Genomic DNA, 13,694 nt, shown 5'->3' with positions numbered 1-13,694 from the left:
GATTTCTGTATTACGACTCATACACCCGTATATATATTACGAATTATCATTTGAGAAGAATGTTATTGAAACAGATATTATAAATCTTTGATATCTATTTTTTACAGTTCGAAATAAGCTAAAACTATTTAGAGCAATGTTGAAGAAAAAAATTAAATCAATTAATGACCTTCACTCAATTTAATAATGTTTAAAGTGTATCTAAATGAATATAATAATACTATATAAATCTTATTTTAACAATGAGATTAAACATAATATTAATAAATAATAACATTATATTATATAGTCGATAATTATAGTAGGTCTATATTATAATTGTACATACGTAAAACTAAAAGTTGTCTAAGTAATATAATTTATATAATATATATGATAATAATAAATAATATATTGTAATAAGTATGTATCTTGTTTTTTAAATGACTATGCACAAGCGAGACTGAAATGAAAAACAATGAATATTTTTGTCAATAGTTAAAAAATATGTTATATTAATTTCACATGATTTAATAGGTCATTAAACTTACCCGTACTCTCTCATTTCTAGGATATTTTGATTTATTTACTACTTTTTTTTCGTTTTTCTCATTAGTAACCAACATGTTTGTGTTTTTTCCTTCTTTCTCTATTGATTTATCATCTATATTTGTGATTTTTATTTCTGCTACAAAAACACGATGTTTGATTAATACACGAGATAGGTATAATACTTATATTATTTAATACATTAATACCATATTTTGAAAGGGTAATATTTATTTATTGTTATTATTATTATAACAAGTCAAATCCAGCAAATATGAAAAATTGATAAGATACATTTTAAATTTCAAATGCTATATCATAATACTTTTACAGTAGGCGGAGGGAAAAAAATTAGTTTTGCACAACCCCTCCCCAGATTTTCCAACAGTAGAAATCTTTAAATCTCCTAAAATAATTAATAAACATATTTAACAAATAGCAGAAAGGTATAAGATAAAATCATCATTTTCTACTAATTATGGTAATTAGTACCTACCTACATTTATTTCATATTACTCCTATTATATAATATTGACGTATTGCCAATGTCATTGCATTGTCTGGGTTAACAAAAATTATACAATAATATTATTTTATGATTTATCATTACATCATTTTTTTTTAAACAAGTTATAGAATTTTTTAATGAACTCTTAATATACTTAATATTAATATAAATATTTACTTAATAGTATTTAATTATATATGGGTAAATACCTACAATTTTTTTTTAAACCAAAAAAATTAATTTTAAGACTTGTGTAAAAATAAAAAAATATGTTATGATGCAATGTTATCAATTTTGGTGAATAAATTATCTCACCCTATTAATTTTTTATTCAGTTATACCACTGCTAATAACCTAATCTAACTCAAACTTACTTATATTTATTGATTTATATTTTATTTTTATTACTTTAAGTTTTCAAAATACTCGTAATATTTATAAACATTTCTCTTACTATGAATTATTATTAAAAATAACTTAAGTAACCCAATTTAATATTACAAAATATCAATTTAGAAATAAAATAAACAATAATAATATGATGTAGGTATAGTCTTCTATTCTATAATATGTAAATATAATATATGAATGTAGATAGTTTAAGTACTTGGTATATTATCATTGAACGACTTTTTATCCACTTTAATTTGTTGATCGATCATATTTGTGTTGATTTCCTGATATTTTTAATAAAAAAAAAACAATATTGTACATAATCACCAGTATTAAATGATAATCGTATATTATACTATATCACATTACTTTTACGCTTTCTTTGACGACGTTTAATACTTCTGAATTGTTATCATTAGCTGGAGTAATCGACGTAAATGGTTCAATATTCTCTTTTCGCTCTTCGATTATCTTTTTCGAAACCCTTAATGGAGGTAACGAGTCAGATGATTTTATTTGTTGTAAACTATTATTGGAGAGATCGTTTTCGAGAGGCTCGGCGTGAATTAAAGTATGATTTCCTCCACAACTGACCTATAAAACAATTTGAAACACTATAAAATAATCTAGGATATTTAAAATATCTGTTGATAGATAATAATGAATAATATACCATCTGTACTTTTAAACTTTTTTCTACGAACGCCAATACGAGCATTGGAGTTGTTATTTGATTGTCATCTATGCAGAGTTTTCCGTATTTTCCATCGCCACACATAAATAGTTTACCGCTTGCTGAGACGATAATTTAATAAATATTTGATTAAATTAGTTATAGTTACTAGATGTCTAGATATAATATACATAAGGTAATAAAGTGAAAAACACAGTTTAATCACAAAATATTTTAAAAGCTATTGAAATTATATAGTATTAACTTTCGCATGCAGTGACTTAATAGTAGAGAAAGGATTATATTGGGACGACTAATCAACAGAAAATGTTCATAGTTATTTTTAATTATTATTCGTACACCATAGTAAACATATACTTAAACAGTATAGAGCTGGAACCGTTGGTATAGATTTATGCGATACAACATTCGTTAAATCTTAAATATTTAAAACCGTATAGTTCAAAATTATAATGCTTAGTAGTTAGTACTTAATAAAAAATACTACAGATGTTTTTACTTCAAATAACTCGAGTACTCGACACTTTAAAATAAAAAAAACGGGGAACTGACTTTTCTATGTACAAAACATTAATATTGTTGAACATCAATCTTCTGCGATCCTTCTTTTACCTTTACCATATCAATTTAACGTATCTTGTCAATTTCATTTGTAATCTATAGCACCTGTTATAACTTTTTCTTGTGTATTTATGTTACTAATAAGTAATATCCTTGTTCATACTTATTGTCACGTCTATTTTGTAATTTATTCCAATCGTTGTGCACATTGTACTTTCTTTATTAAGGGCATTGTTCGTTAATATTTATTACATAAAATAAAAACAATAGATTTCGAATACACTTATCATTGTATAGGTCACTGTAATAAGTAATTACTATTAAATATGTTAAATTTAATTTCAATGAACAATTTTAATTGAAGGTAGGATTAGTATTTATAACAATAGTCTTTTTTATATTATTATTTTAATTTGGTAATTTGAACAGATTTTTTCTAAAAATATCATATATAATTCAAGTTGTCATACTGGAATAGTATAAATAAATTCCTAGAACTAATTGCTAAATATTAATCCAAATATTTTGAATTTTATTACGTATAGAAAATAATAATACGTTATATTTAGGTATTTAATTCGAAAAGTTTAAAGGCTGGATGATTAATATTTTTCAATTAAAATAAATAAATTAAAATCTTTTTTTCGTTTGAATATTTATTTTTATTAAACTAAAAATATATATAAATATGTATTCGAGAGACTCCACGATAGCGTCACTGCATTACGGTTTATTTAAAATACGAAATAAAGGATAAAAAATCGTTTTTAAATCGGAGCACACCGTATCTGTACTCTGTAGGTACCTACATATTATAATGTGTAAATATAAATTATTCACCGGTAATAAAAGCACTGTGGCTCTGGCCGCATACAATCTGAACGATCGGTTCATTTGTAATGGGACAAGGGTAGAGATGACCTTGTGATGTAACACTTCGCAGACCTATTTGCCCACAATCATTGTTGCCGCAAACAAACACTTTTCCCGCATCTATAAGATCAGTTTGACATTGAAATGTATACATTTTTTTTTATATTATTAGTTATTATACCTACTAAAATAGGCATGTGTGTGTATAATTTGTGTATTATTACGTATGTTATAATTTATAAGTTATAATTCATATAGATCGATAGCATCTTTTAGAAATGAACAATTTGTGTACGGTTTATAGTGTTGATTTTATTTACCGTTCAATGCAATCGTGTGGTTAGCCCCGCAAGCGACTTTAACGATCTTCTCCGTCGTATCGACCCGGCTAAGTGACCACAGGCCATGGCCAAGTTTTCCATACTCTCGATCGCCGCACGTATACAAGTCTCCGATTTCTGACGTTATATAAAATGGTAATAATAGTAATAAATTAATAACAAACATAATATTTAACTAATATCTATTTCTAAACGCGACTTGCCAACCTACGGTGGTGCCACTAGGGGATTCTCGAAATTGTTATGAAAATAGCAATTTGAGTTTATAGTTAACGTACCCAACTGGCGAAGTCTCTTTGCCCCCCGTAATCATAGTCATAATAATATTTTATAGCGTCCAAAGCGCCCACTGCGAGATTTTGTCACCTACGAGTCTAAAGCTGTATCCACAACATTCTTGGTACATCACTGACTCATCTAAACTTTAGATGCGTAATAAAAATAAAAAAAATTATTCGTTCAAAATTCGATATTTATACACAAAAAACTTAAAAAAAGTTTTTCGGTACGATTTGTATTAACAAGTTAAATAAAATACAGGCTTTCGCCAACAAATATAATACAACGAAAACACATAAAATATTATGATTCCAATGGTTAGTCTTATTAAATAACATACATTAGTAGAATGTATCAAAAACCTTGACAGTCTTGGCTACTTGCTAGTATGAATTATAACTTACTCGTGACGAACGCCGTGTGAGTGTGCCCGCACGATACGTACACAACGGGTACAGCGATAGGCACGATAGTCGGCACACTAACGTTGACCGAATCATCGTTCAATGAGTTTAATCCTAGTTGTCTGTCGCTGTTCGAGCCCCAGACATAAACATCGCCGTTTTCTAATAGAAACAAAAATACGATTTTCCATTAATCAAAATTCCATATTGATACACTAAAAATGCACTATCGTGCCCTTGTAAGGGGTCTAACTATACTCTATATGGGTCCAACACAAAGTTTGGATTATCGATCTGGATTCAAAATTCGACTGAAAAACTGGTTGACAATCATAGGAGTAACTATTAGATTAGACTTTTTACAACTTAATGCGTTTTTATAATATATATATATATATATATTATTATTATGATATTATTATATTATATATTATATACAATCTAAAAAAAAAAACACAAAATGCACACATCACACCTGACGGGAATTATTTCATTATTTCTAGGTATATACTCGTATGTTCAACATTATTATGTTGTAGCGGCTATTTATTCTAAACAATATAATATATGTATTTATATTTTTGTTGTCCTTGGTTATTATTTTATGCAAAATAACTAAAACCTATGAGGACAGCCGTGTGATACGATCCGGCGGATAGTTGAATGATATTTTTATCGTTGAAACGGGTAACTTCGATGGGCACGTCGCTGTGAGTCACATTTGCCACTGATTGTCCGAGTTGGCCGTCGCTGTTATCGCCAAATCCATAAAGAATGTTATTCTCTAAAACACATTAATAATTCTCACAAGACCAATTAAAGACTATGATTATCACAGAATATTATTCTGTGTAATTATTATCAACAGCACTTTTTTAATACTTAAATTATAACAACGATATACTGTGTAAAATTATTTCTCGTAACTATAGGATCATTTCTCATTCACGTTATTGCTTATATTACATTTTACCGAATGTCTTATGTAGAGCATAATATACAATATGCTGTAGCATAATGTAGATAATTTATGTATTAGTTAACGTATATATATATTAAAAAATGGTATAAATAGATAATATATAGTGTTAAAACATTTTAACTGATATAAGCTTAATTCAAAATATTAATTAATTTATATTATTTTAAGACTATATTTAACTTAAAAAATGTGTCTAAAAAATTGAAGTCAATATTTTTTATAAAAATGTCGGCTTAGAAGCTCAATACATTTTTCTAATTTTATAACGTTATTTATTTTTAGATTTCTTATAATAGAATCTGTAGCTTCCTAGATACCACGACTGTACATTCTAATATAAAGTTACATGATTTACAATAACTTTGTATATAATAAACACAGTACCTATGCAAAAATACAAACAAAAGTGAAATACTTTGAATGCAATTTAAACAGTTACCTAAATACTCGTTTAAACAATTATATTACAAAATGTAATAGGCACTCGTCAAAAAATCATAATCATAGTACCTAATTCACTATAGAGTATATTGTATTTTAATAATAAACATATTAGTATTAATCTATCACAAAGTTAGATGAAATATGTTTAGATATGATAACGATGACTACGGCCAAATTGGTTCATGGTTGTAGGTCATTTGTACGTACAAATAACAAAAAGCTTTAACCGGTGGGGATTATTTATATGAAATGACTAATATTTCTAAACATATATCTACAGCAGTCACCCATCCGAGGTCTTGACATCGTGTATATTTTGGCATAACTAACTTAGCTTTAAAATAAGTTTTTTGTGTTCAGTTGTCTTATAATATGAATAATAACAAGGATTTGAGAATCTCTTGTAAATCGAAGAATTCGTTTTGTACGCTAAACATAATTATTAAATATGAAACACTGTTAGTACCGAACACGATAAATATTATATGATCACCTCAGAACAGGAAATATCGTCGTAAATAATACATGCAATCAACAAAAAATGTATGTGTTTATAAAACGATTTAGAACGAAACACAGTTACGAATTAATTTCAGAAAGTATATAGACTTTCTGAAATTAATTCGTATCATTCGCATATTGTCTGTGTAAGGAATATTTTAGAACTTTTTACTTTTCGAAAATGTACATGAAAAAAAAAATTGTGTTGCTATCAAGCTAACAAGTTTCTCACAAAAAAATAACCTCTTAGCAATAAATGTAAATCATTTCATGTATTTTTATTTATTCTTAATAATAAATTAAAATTTTATAATTGTACACAAAAAATAATTAGTAAAATTAAATAATATAATTAAAATAGTTTCAATTGAAGGTAATATACGTATTGATATGTATAAAGTTTCAGCACGAGTTCATACATTTTTATATTTAATTTATAAGTTTGAATCTTAACTTTACATTTTACCATCGATAAATACTTTAATATTTTTTAAATGTTTTTAATTAATTATTTTTTATGTTTAGTGCGTGCTTAGTAAAGACTACACAACTACTGAACAGTTAAAATGTAATCAAATTACCTGTTGAAACAATTGTGTGTGACCGTCCACAGGCTATATGCTTTACCTTATCTGGTTTTAAACCTATAAAAATATTCTCGATTAGGTACATAAATTTTTCTGCCGGAGAGTCCAAATCCATACTTTTAACACAATTAGGCTTGTAAACATTTTCCGTATGTCCTAGGCCAAGTTGTCCGAAACTATTTTTTCCAAAACAAAATACTCTTCCGTTTTCTAAAAACAAGTTTTCAATCATAATATATGATATTGTAACAGCAAAATTAATATTTGAATTTATTTTATCAATTATAATTTATAATATAATATGTGCGTGTATATTTTTTTGCGTTGTCATATATTTTTTATAGTTATTAATTTATCCCTATCACGCGATAATATTTATCTTGTAGAGTATAAAAATAAATAATCAAACGTATCGATTAAAAATTTGCGTTTTTAAAACGTAACAACTAATAAAATAAAATTCCTTTTATTAAAACTTTAAAACCTTAGACATTTTAAAGTTTATATGATTTTTAGTTTCGTAATATCTTTCAATACTCTTTTGATTTAAAAAAAAAAAAAATTACAATTTAGCTACTACAATAACAAAGTATAGACAGACTCATAACAAATGTATAAGATTATATTGTATTATTTACTTATATTAATTAGATTAATTTAGTAATCATTGATAAATTTAGTATTATAATTTATAAATATTGTATTATTTAACTAGATGATTTTTTACACAATACTACATTATAATATTATATTATATAAGCAAAGAAAAAATATATACTTATTTATATTTATATTTTAATTATGTAAGAAACGTTTATTGAAAATTGTAATCTGTTAATTTTATATTAAGTAGGTAATTAATGAATTTATATTTAAAATTGTGAATTAATGGGCCCACACACGAACATGTTCAGTGGGGCCTATTATCTTCTTGAAGAATAAATAAAAATAAAAAAATAAATAAGACTATATTTTGTTAAACTTTAAAAATAATATTATTTATGTATGTCATATAACTCATATGTAGTGTGTAGGTATAACTATTACCATAAGACTCTGTTTACTACAATATATGTATAATATACATATTATATTGATTATTTGCCTTAGACCTTGAAATCAATATCAACAACAAAAATGATATGCAAAACAAAATAAAATTAAGAATAAGTGCGGAAAACAGAGACTATTTGTGATGCGAACTTTAGGTGGATTAGAACTAGATTATTGACAAAATAATTACAAAAAATAAACCGTAAATTATTTAAAACTACAGATAGAATTGGTAGCAATGTATATATATGTTAGCCATAGTTTATTATATACAGAACAGAAAAAAATTGTGGAAAGCAAACAGAGAAAGGTGCAAATTTAATATAGTTTTTAATTTTGTACACAAATACTACAAATATATATATATATAATATATATTGGCTCATTATAAAATTTTAAAATTGGAAAAAAGTAGCAGACCCATTTACTTTTAAAATGACAGAGAGGATTTTCGAGCATAGAGTTTAAGCAGCTATGCAATACCGATCTACCGTATACAGGGGGATTTTTGGGGTTCAACCCCTCTCCCCAGAAATGTTTAAAGTAGAATCATTTTTTATCATTAAAATAATAATAAAATAATAATGTATTTTTAATTCATGTATTATAAATATTTTAACCCCCCTGAAAACGTGCTTGCAATCTACAAACGGATATTAGTAATGTAAAAATATTTACAAATAATATTATTGTTTTATAATGTTAGTAAGACAAGAAATCAAAATATGAATTTGCTCAGTATAATATATTGGTATAGTCGTTTTGTCCGTACTATTTAAATTTCCATATTAATCGTATTATACATTACAATTATTAATTACAGTTGACAGTTTATATAATTTTGATAATTATAACGGTTGTTTGTGTTTGGAACCTGAACTAAGAGATGTGAGAATGACAGAGTGGAAGGCACTCGTGTTACCATAATATTATATATTAAACACAATATAATATTATTATATTTTGACAGTGAGTGAATTTCAAATGTATGACAAACATGTCTATTGTCTAGCTAAAATAATACTTTTTAATGTTATATTTCGAGTAATTTTACACAATTATTCTCTATGTTTGTGTATTCAGCCAAGTATATATAGTATTTTCACCAAAAGAAATTTAATTCAAAACAGTATACACTTGCAGCGAGACTTTGTATAGCAGTTGAGGTCAACACACCTTGGTTATAATTCATGAAGATTTAATGGTGCTATGTGAATGCGATAATCATAACATTCGCAAAACAGCATGTAATAAATATTAATAATTCAGACACAGGTCAAGAGAGCCATACGTACAGTAGGTACCCCACGTAAACTGTTTATGAATAAACAAATAAAAGCGCACGAGTCGAATCCTGCTAAAAACCGAAAACTATACATAATATTTTAGTAATGTATAATAATTTCTAACTTAGAATGTCACTTTATAATTTCTTATAAACGGTTCAGTATGTGTTGGAATTCTGAGTAGATTGAGTCTGTACTCTATAGTATATATTGTTGCCTGTTAGTAACAATAAATATTATTTACCTCTTAAAATTATAGGGTTGAAAGTGACCTACTCAATGGTCATTATTATAAATATATAATAATATTATAATTATAGTATTAGTTCCAGTATTAGTATTTATACATAGTATTACATTCTACAATATAATACGTTTAAATTGATACAAAATATCATTAATATACATGATGATCCATTTAAGTGTGTGCAGTGATTATTTTAAAAACATATAGTTTTGTATCATTTTTTAATTTTTACTAATTTTGATGACAACAAACATTTTTAATTTCATATTTCAAAGAAAAATATTTTTTGTAGTAGATATAAACAGAGATGGGCATTTTTTTTTTAACATTTTTAACATTCTAATAATTATATCTACTATTTAGTATTAATATATGGATACTCTTTATTTGGTGTTTTAAATTTTAGATGACCATTTTCCTTAGGAATATTAAATTAATTATATAATTTCTCATTTAAATAAGTAAAAACTCGAAGAATGAAAGCGATAAAAAACGTAGTTTTGAAATTACATCAAATTATGTCATAAAAAGTTTTTTTAGTAATGAGTTTAGACATTTAAATGGATCATCTTCTGTACACTGCAAATTAAGCGTCGGTGGAATTAATAGTGTGTTGGAAATTTTTACAGTGTCGTGGATATAATGTTTGTGACCCGAAATGACAAAATCTTACTGCAGACGATTCCGGAATGTTCTTCCCCGCAACTTATTTCGATCACTGGATCATTTCTGATGAAAAAGTGACTTGGAATATTGTCTGCAAAACTACTTTTTCCATACGTGAATACTGCTCCGGTTTCTGAAATCCGATTTAAATTTCATATTATAATTACATGTCATAAAATAAATTATTCAGTTTCTCTACCGTGGTTTAGGATTAGGTACGTAAATAACACATGACACTTGCACGTAAACGTACCTCTAAATCCGTGTGTAAAATATAGTTTAAACGTTTTCGGACTTATATATTATTATTATAATGTTTGCCGGTATTAGAAACTGACAACATGAAAAACAACAATTACGAGGTAAATGATCTTAGAGTATTTTTATAATTATTGAGCAATAATGATTATGTAGTTATAGGTCAAAAAAACAAAACGGCACACGGTAAAAGAAATACGTTTTGAGATTGTCAATTGGAGTACCGACTTGTTTTTTAATTATATTATAATCATCATCGTGTTTGCTCGTCGTTTTTCACTTGTGTATTTTATTTTATTTAAACATCAGACACTAAACATAATAATAATACGTATTTCACTTCTTTCTGTTTAACGTTTTATGAATGTTTATTATGTTATGTAAGTACTAAGCAAACAAATATTGTATTTAATGAAAATATTGATTTTTTAATAAATAAAGGTACGTTCAAAGTTTAATTTATTTAATACAATTATTATTATACTCGGCATTATATTGGTAGGCATATAATATTGATTAAATCACCAGTAATTTAAGGGAAAACGAAAACAATTCTCGTTAACTATGATAATGTATCATATTATTATTATCGAGCTTAAATCATGTTTAACTAAAAACCAAATAACAAATATGCAGACAAAATTTTAATTTTTTGCTTAAACACATAAAAAATAGGTATATTTTTAAATTTTTTACAGGAATGTAAAAATGAAAATTGTTCTCACAAAACATCAAAATGAATTCGCATAGTTTTTATAATTAATATAAAAATATAATGAACCAACAATGAACGAATAATTCTTACATAGCATTATTGTTTTTATTTATCTATAAAAGTATAGATTAATGGTATACGAATTCATAATAATAACAGTATAATATAATATAATAATAATATCGAGTCACTTGGACAACAACAGAAAACGTTTCTTTAAAATATAATATAAAAATCTAAAACTGTTCAGTAGATATAAAATATGTTTATACCATTCAATTATAGGACGATGAAATGTATGATAAATTCAAAAATTGGGGAGATGATATTCTCCTTCGACACTCGATTTAATAAATGATTGCCATAGATTTAAATTCAATATTTATTATTATTCATAATAATATATTCCGTCGTTATACCGTAGCTCACGGATTTTAACCACTTCATATAAAACATGTTCATAAAAGTTTTATTGCGACCAACGAGCCATATAAAAAGTTGATTGGTCGAATTTATGCAATTATGATACTATAAATACATGCAGAACAGCTGCCTTCCTTACCCGGTATCACGTCTTCTTCGGACATGTCGACGACCCGCGATTTTCCACACTAATATTTTCCGGAATAAAATCCTTGCGCGAACACGAACAAAGCGTGGTGATTTATAGGCAACCAGAAAACATACCGCACATTGTGTTTACGGTAGTTACACACGTGGTTGCCAAGCGAATATGACTACCTACGCTTGAACATCATAACAACTATAACACTTATACCATAGCTCATACCACCCTTCGGGCAACAGTTATTCGACAGAAATACGCACTGATTATGTACATTGGTAATTTGTATATAACAATATATTGGCATTGAAGTATACATCATACAAAACATAATATGAATTTACATAAAAAAAATAACACTATAGTCCTGTATAATAGTACACGTATATGTATATACGACAAGGTAATCCTTACATAAAATTCACCGACTTCTTAAACTCAACATTTGGCTAACATTACAGCAGTATATAAATGTATCAAAGAATTAAAGTAAATATGTTAATACGATATACAAATAATCATAGAGTTCCTGTACTACCAGCTAATATATACCATAGAACACCATCTATTTGACTAAATGAGTAGCTGATAGCACTGATACATATTATTGTTTCAGTGATCCCCAATCTTTTTTTAATATCATCAAATAATATTCCATCCCGTTTGATTTATTCTATGTGTATAACTGTTAATAATGTTAAGCTACGTATTATGTAAAACAAAAAACGAGGGCGACATAATGAAAGTAATAGCTTTAGTTAGTCATTAGTTAAGTTAAATCAACGTTAAGAACGCTAAGTTATAATTTAAAATCTAACAAACAATATATTCAACTTTCAACTCTACAAATTTAAAGTTAATACGAGAAAAATAAAATAATTAACCTTTTTTTAATTATCACCAATTTACAAAGTAAATTTAACGACTTTTAATTTGTTTTTCAATAATAACAACATTATGTTAAAACATCATCATAATATTATTCATTCTAATGCACGCAAGCTAAAGTAATGTTTGGTAAAATGGGTAATTATATATTTATATGTTTGTATTAAATTAAATTATTAAACCAAAGATTAATTATTCGTCTATTTTTATTTAAAATATTGTATAAAGCGTGATTTGATAATAATAAATATAATAGTTTCAACTACAGTTAGAACATTACAGGTAGATAAATTTACTGTTAACTGCAATTTAAATTATGAAATTTGTTTGATTTAAAATTAATCGGGAAAAGCTAAGTTATTACAATTAATATAATCGTAAAAATTGATAGTTATTATTTATAAAGTTGATTAGAAAATGAAAATGAAATAATAAGTTGAAAAAGTTTAAAAATAACTCACTTTTTAAATAGTTAATACCCACCTTTGCATATAAGTAAATAAATAAATAATAAAAAAATGAATTTATTTTTATTAAATACATTAAAAATGTTATTTTAACTCAAAGAGGCAAGATAGTGAATTCCTATAAACTCAGATGAAACATTGTAAAAAATAAATTATAGATATAAATAAAATCATAAACACCCACTCTGTCAATTGAAGAGTGACAAATATTCCATTATCCAAAATAATCATTGTACTATAAAATATCTCAGAATCCCAAATTTCCAAAATCCTATGAAATTCGACAAGTTAAATTGTTATCAGTTTTCAGTACTAAAAATGATAATAATTAATCCAAGTTCACTATCCATTTTCAACAAATTGTTTGAATTTACTGGCCTAAATGAAACCACCTGGTTAATAGGTACTCTGGAAATCTTGTAAACAGTAAAGTAAACATAAATAATTCGTCCTA

General features: G+C 25.9%; 1 protein-coding gene across 1 annotated transcript; it reads right to left on the bottom strand.

The window, feature by feature from the left end:
• Positions 1 to 300: 300 nt before the first annotated feature.
• Positions 301 to 11,923, bottom strand: LOC113554273 (X-linked retinitis pigmentosa GTPase regulator-like). Its single transcript, XM_026958036.1, has 13 exons — positions 11,883 to 11,923; positions 10,355 to 10,480; positions 7,213 to 7,305; positions 7,090 to 7,152; positions 5,204 to 5,365; positions 4,582 to 4,743; positions 3,878 to 4,015; positions 3,525 to 3,677; positions 2,103 to 2,224; positions 1,799 to 2,023; positions 1,644 to 1,713; positions 531 to 667; positions 301 to 442 (listed from the first exon to the last, which is right to left on the bottom strand). Exons 1-13 carry the CDS (start codon positions 11,905 to 11,907, stop codon positions 419 to 421), a joined length of 1,500 nt encoding a protein of 499 aa, XP_026813837.1. The 5' UTR covers positions 11,908 to 11,923; the 3' UTR covers positions 301 to 418.
• Positions 11,924 to 13,694: the final 1,771 nt, after the last annotated feature.

This window comes from Rhopalosiphum maidis, chromosome 2 (genome assembly GCF_003676215.2).
Source record: "Rhopalosiphum maidis isolate BTI-1 chromosome 2, ASM367621v3, whole genome shotgun sequence".
NCBI classification, from domain to species: domain Eukaryota; kingdom Metazoa; phylum Arthropoda; class Insecta; order Hemiptera; family Aphididae; genus Rhopalosiphum; species Rhopalosiphum maidis.
The sequence above is the reverse complement of the archived record's forward strand: the minus strand, read 5'-3'. Positions and strand labels throughout refer to the sequence as shown.

Coding starts and splice junctions, on each gene's coding strand:
- LOC113554273 (XM_026958036.1), bottom strand. CDS start 11,907: ATGTCCGAAGAAGACGTGATACCGG. Junction 4,744..5,203: donor TCACACGGCTGTCCTCATAG/GTTTTAGTTATT, acceptor TGTTTCTATTAG/AAAACGGCGATGTTTATGTC. Junction 668..1,643: donor GTTCAATGATAATATACCAA/GTACTTAAACTA, acceptor GTGTTTTTGTAG/CAGAAATAAAAATCACAAAT.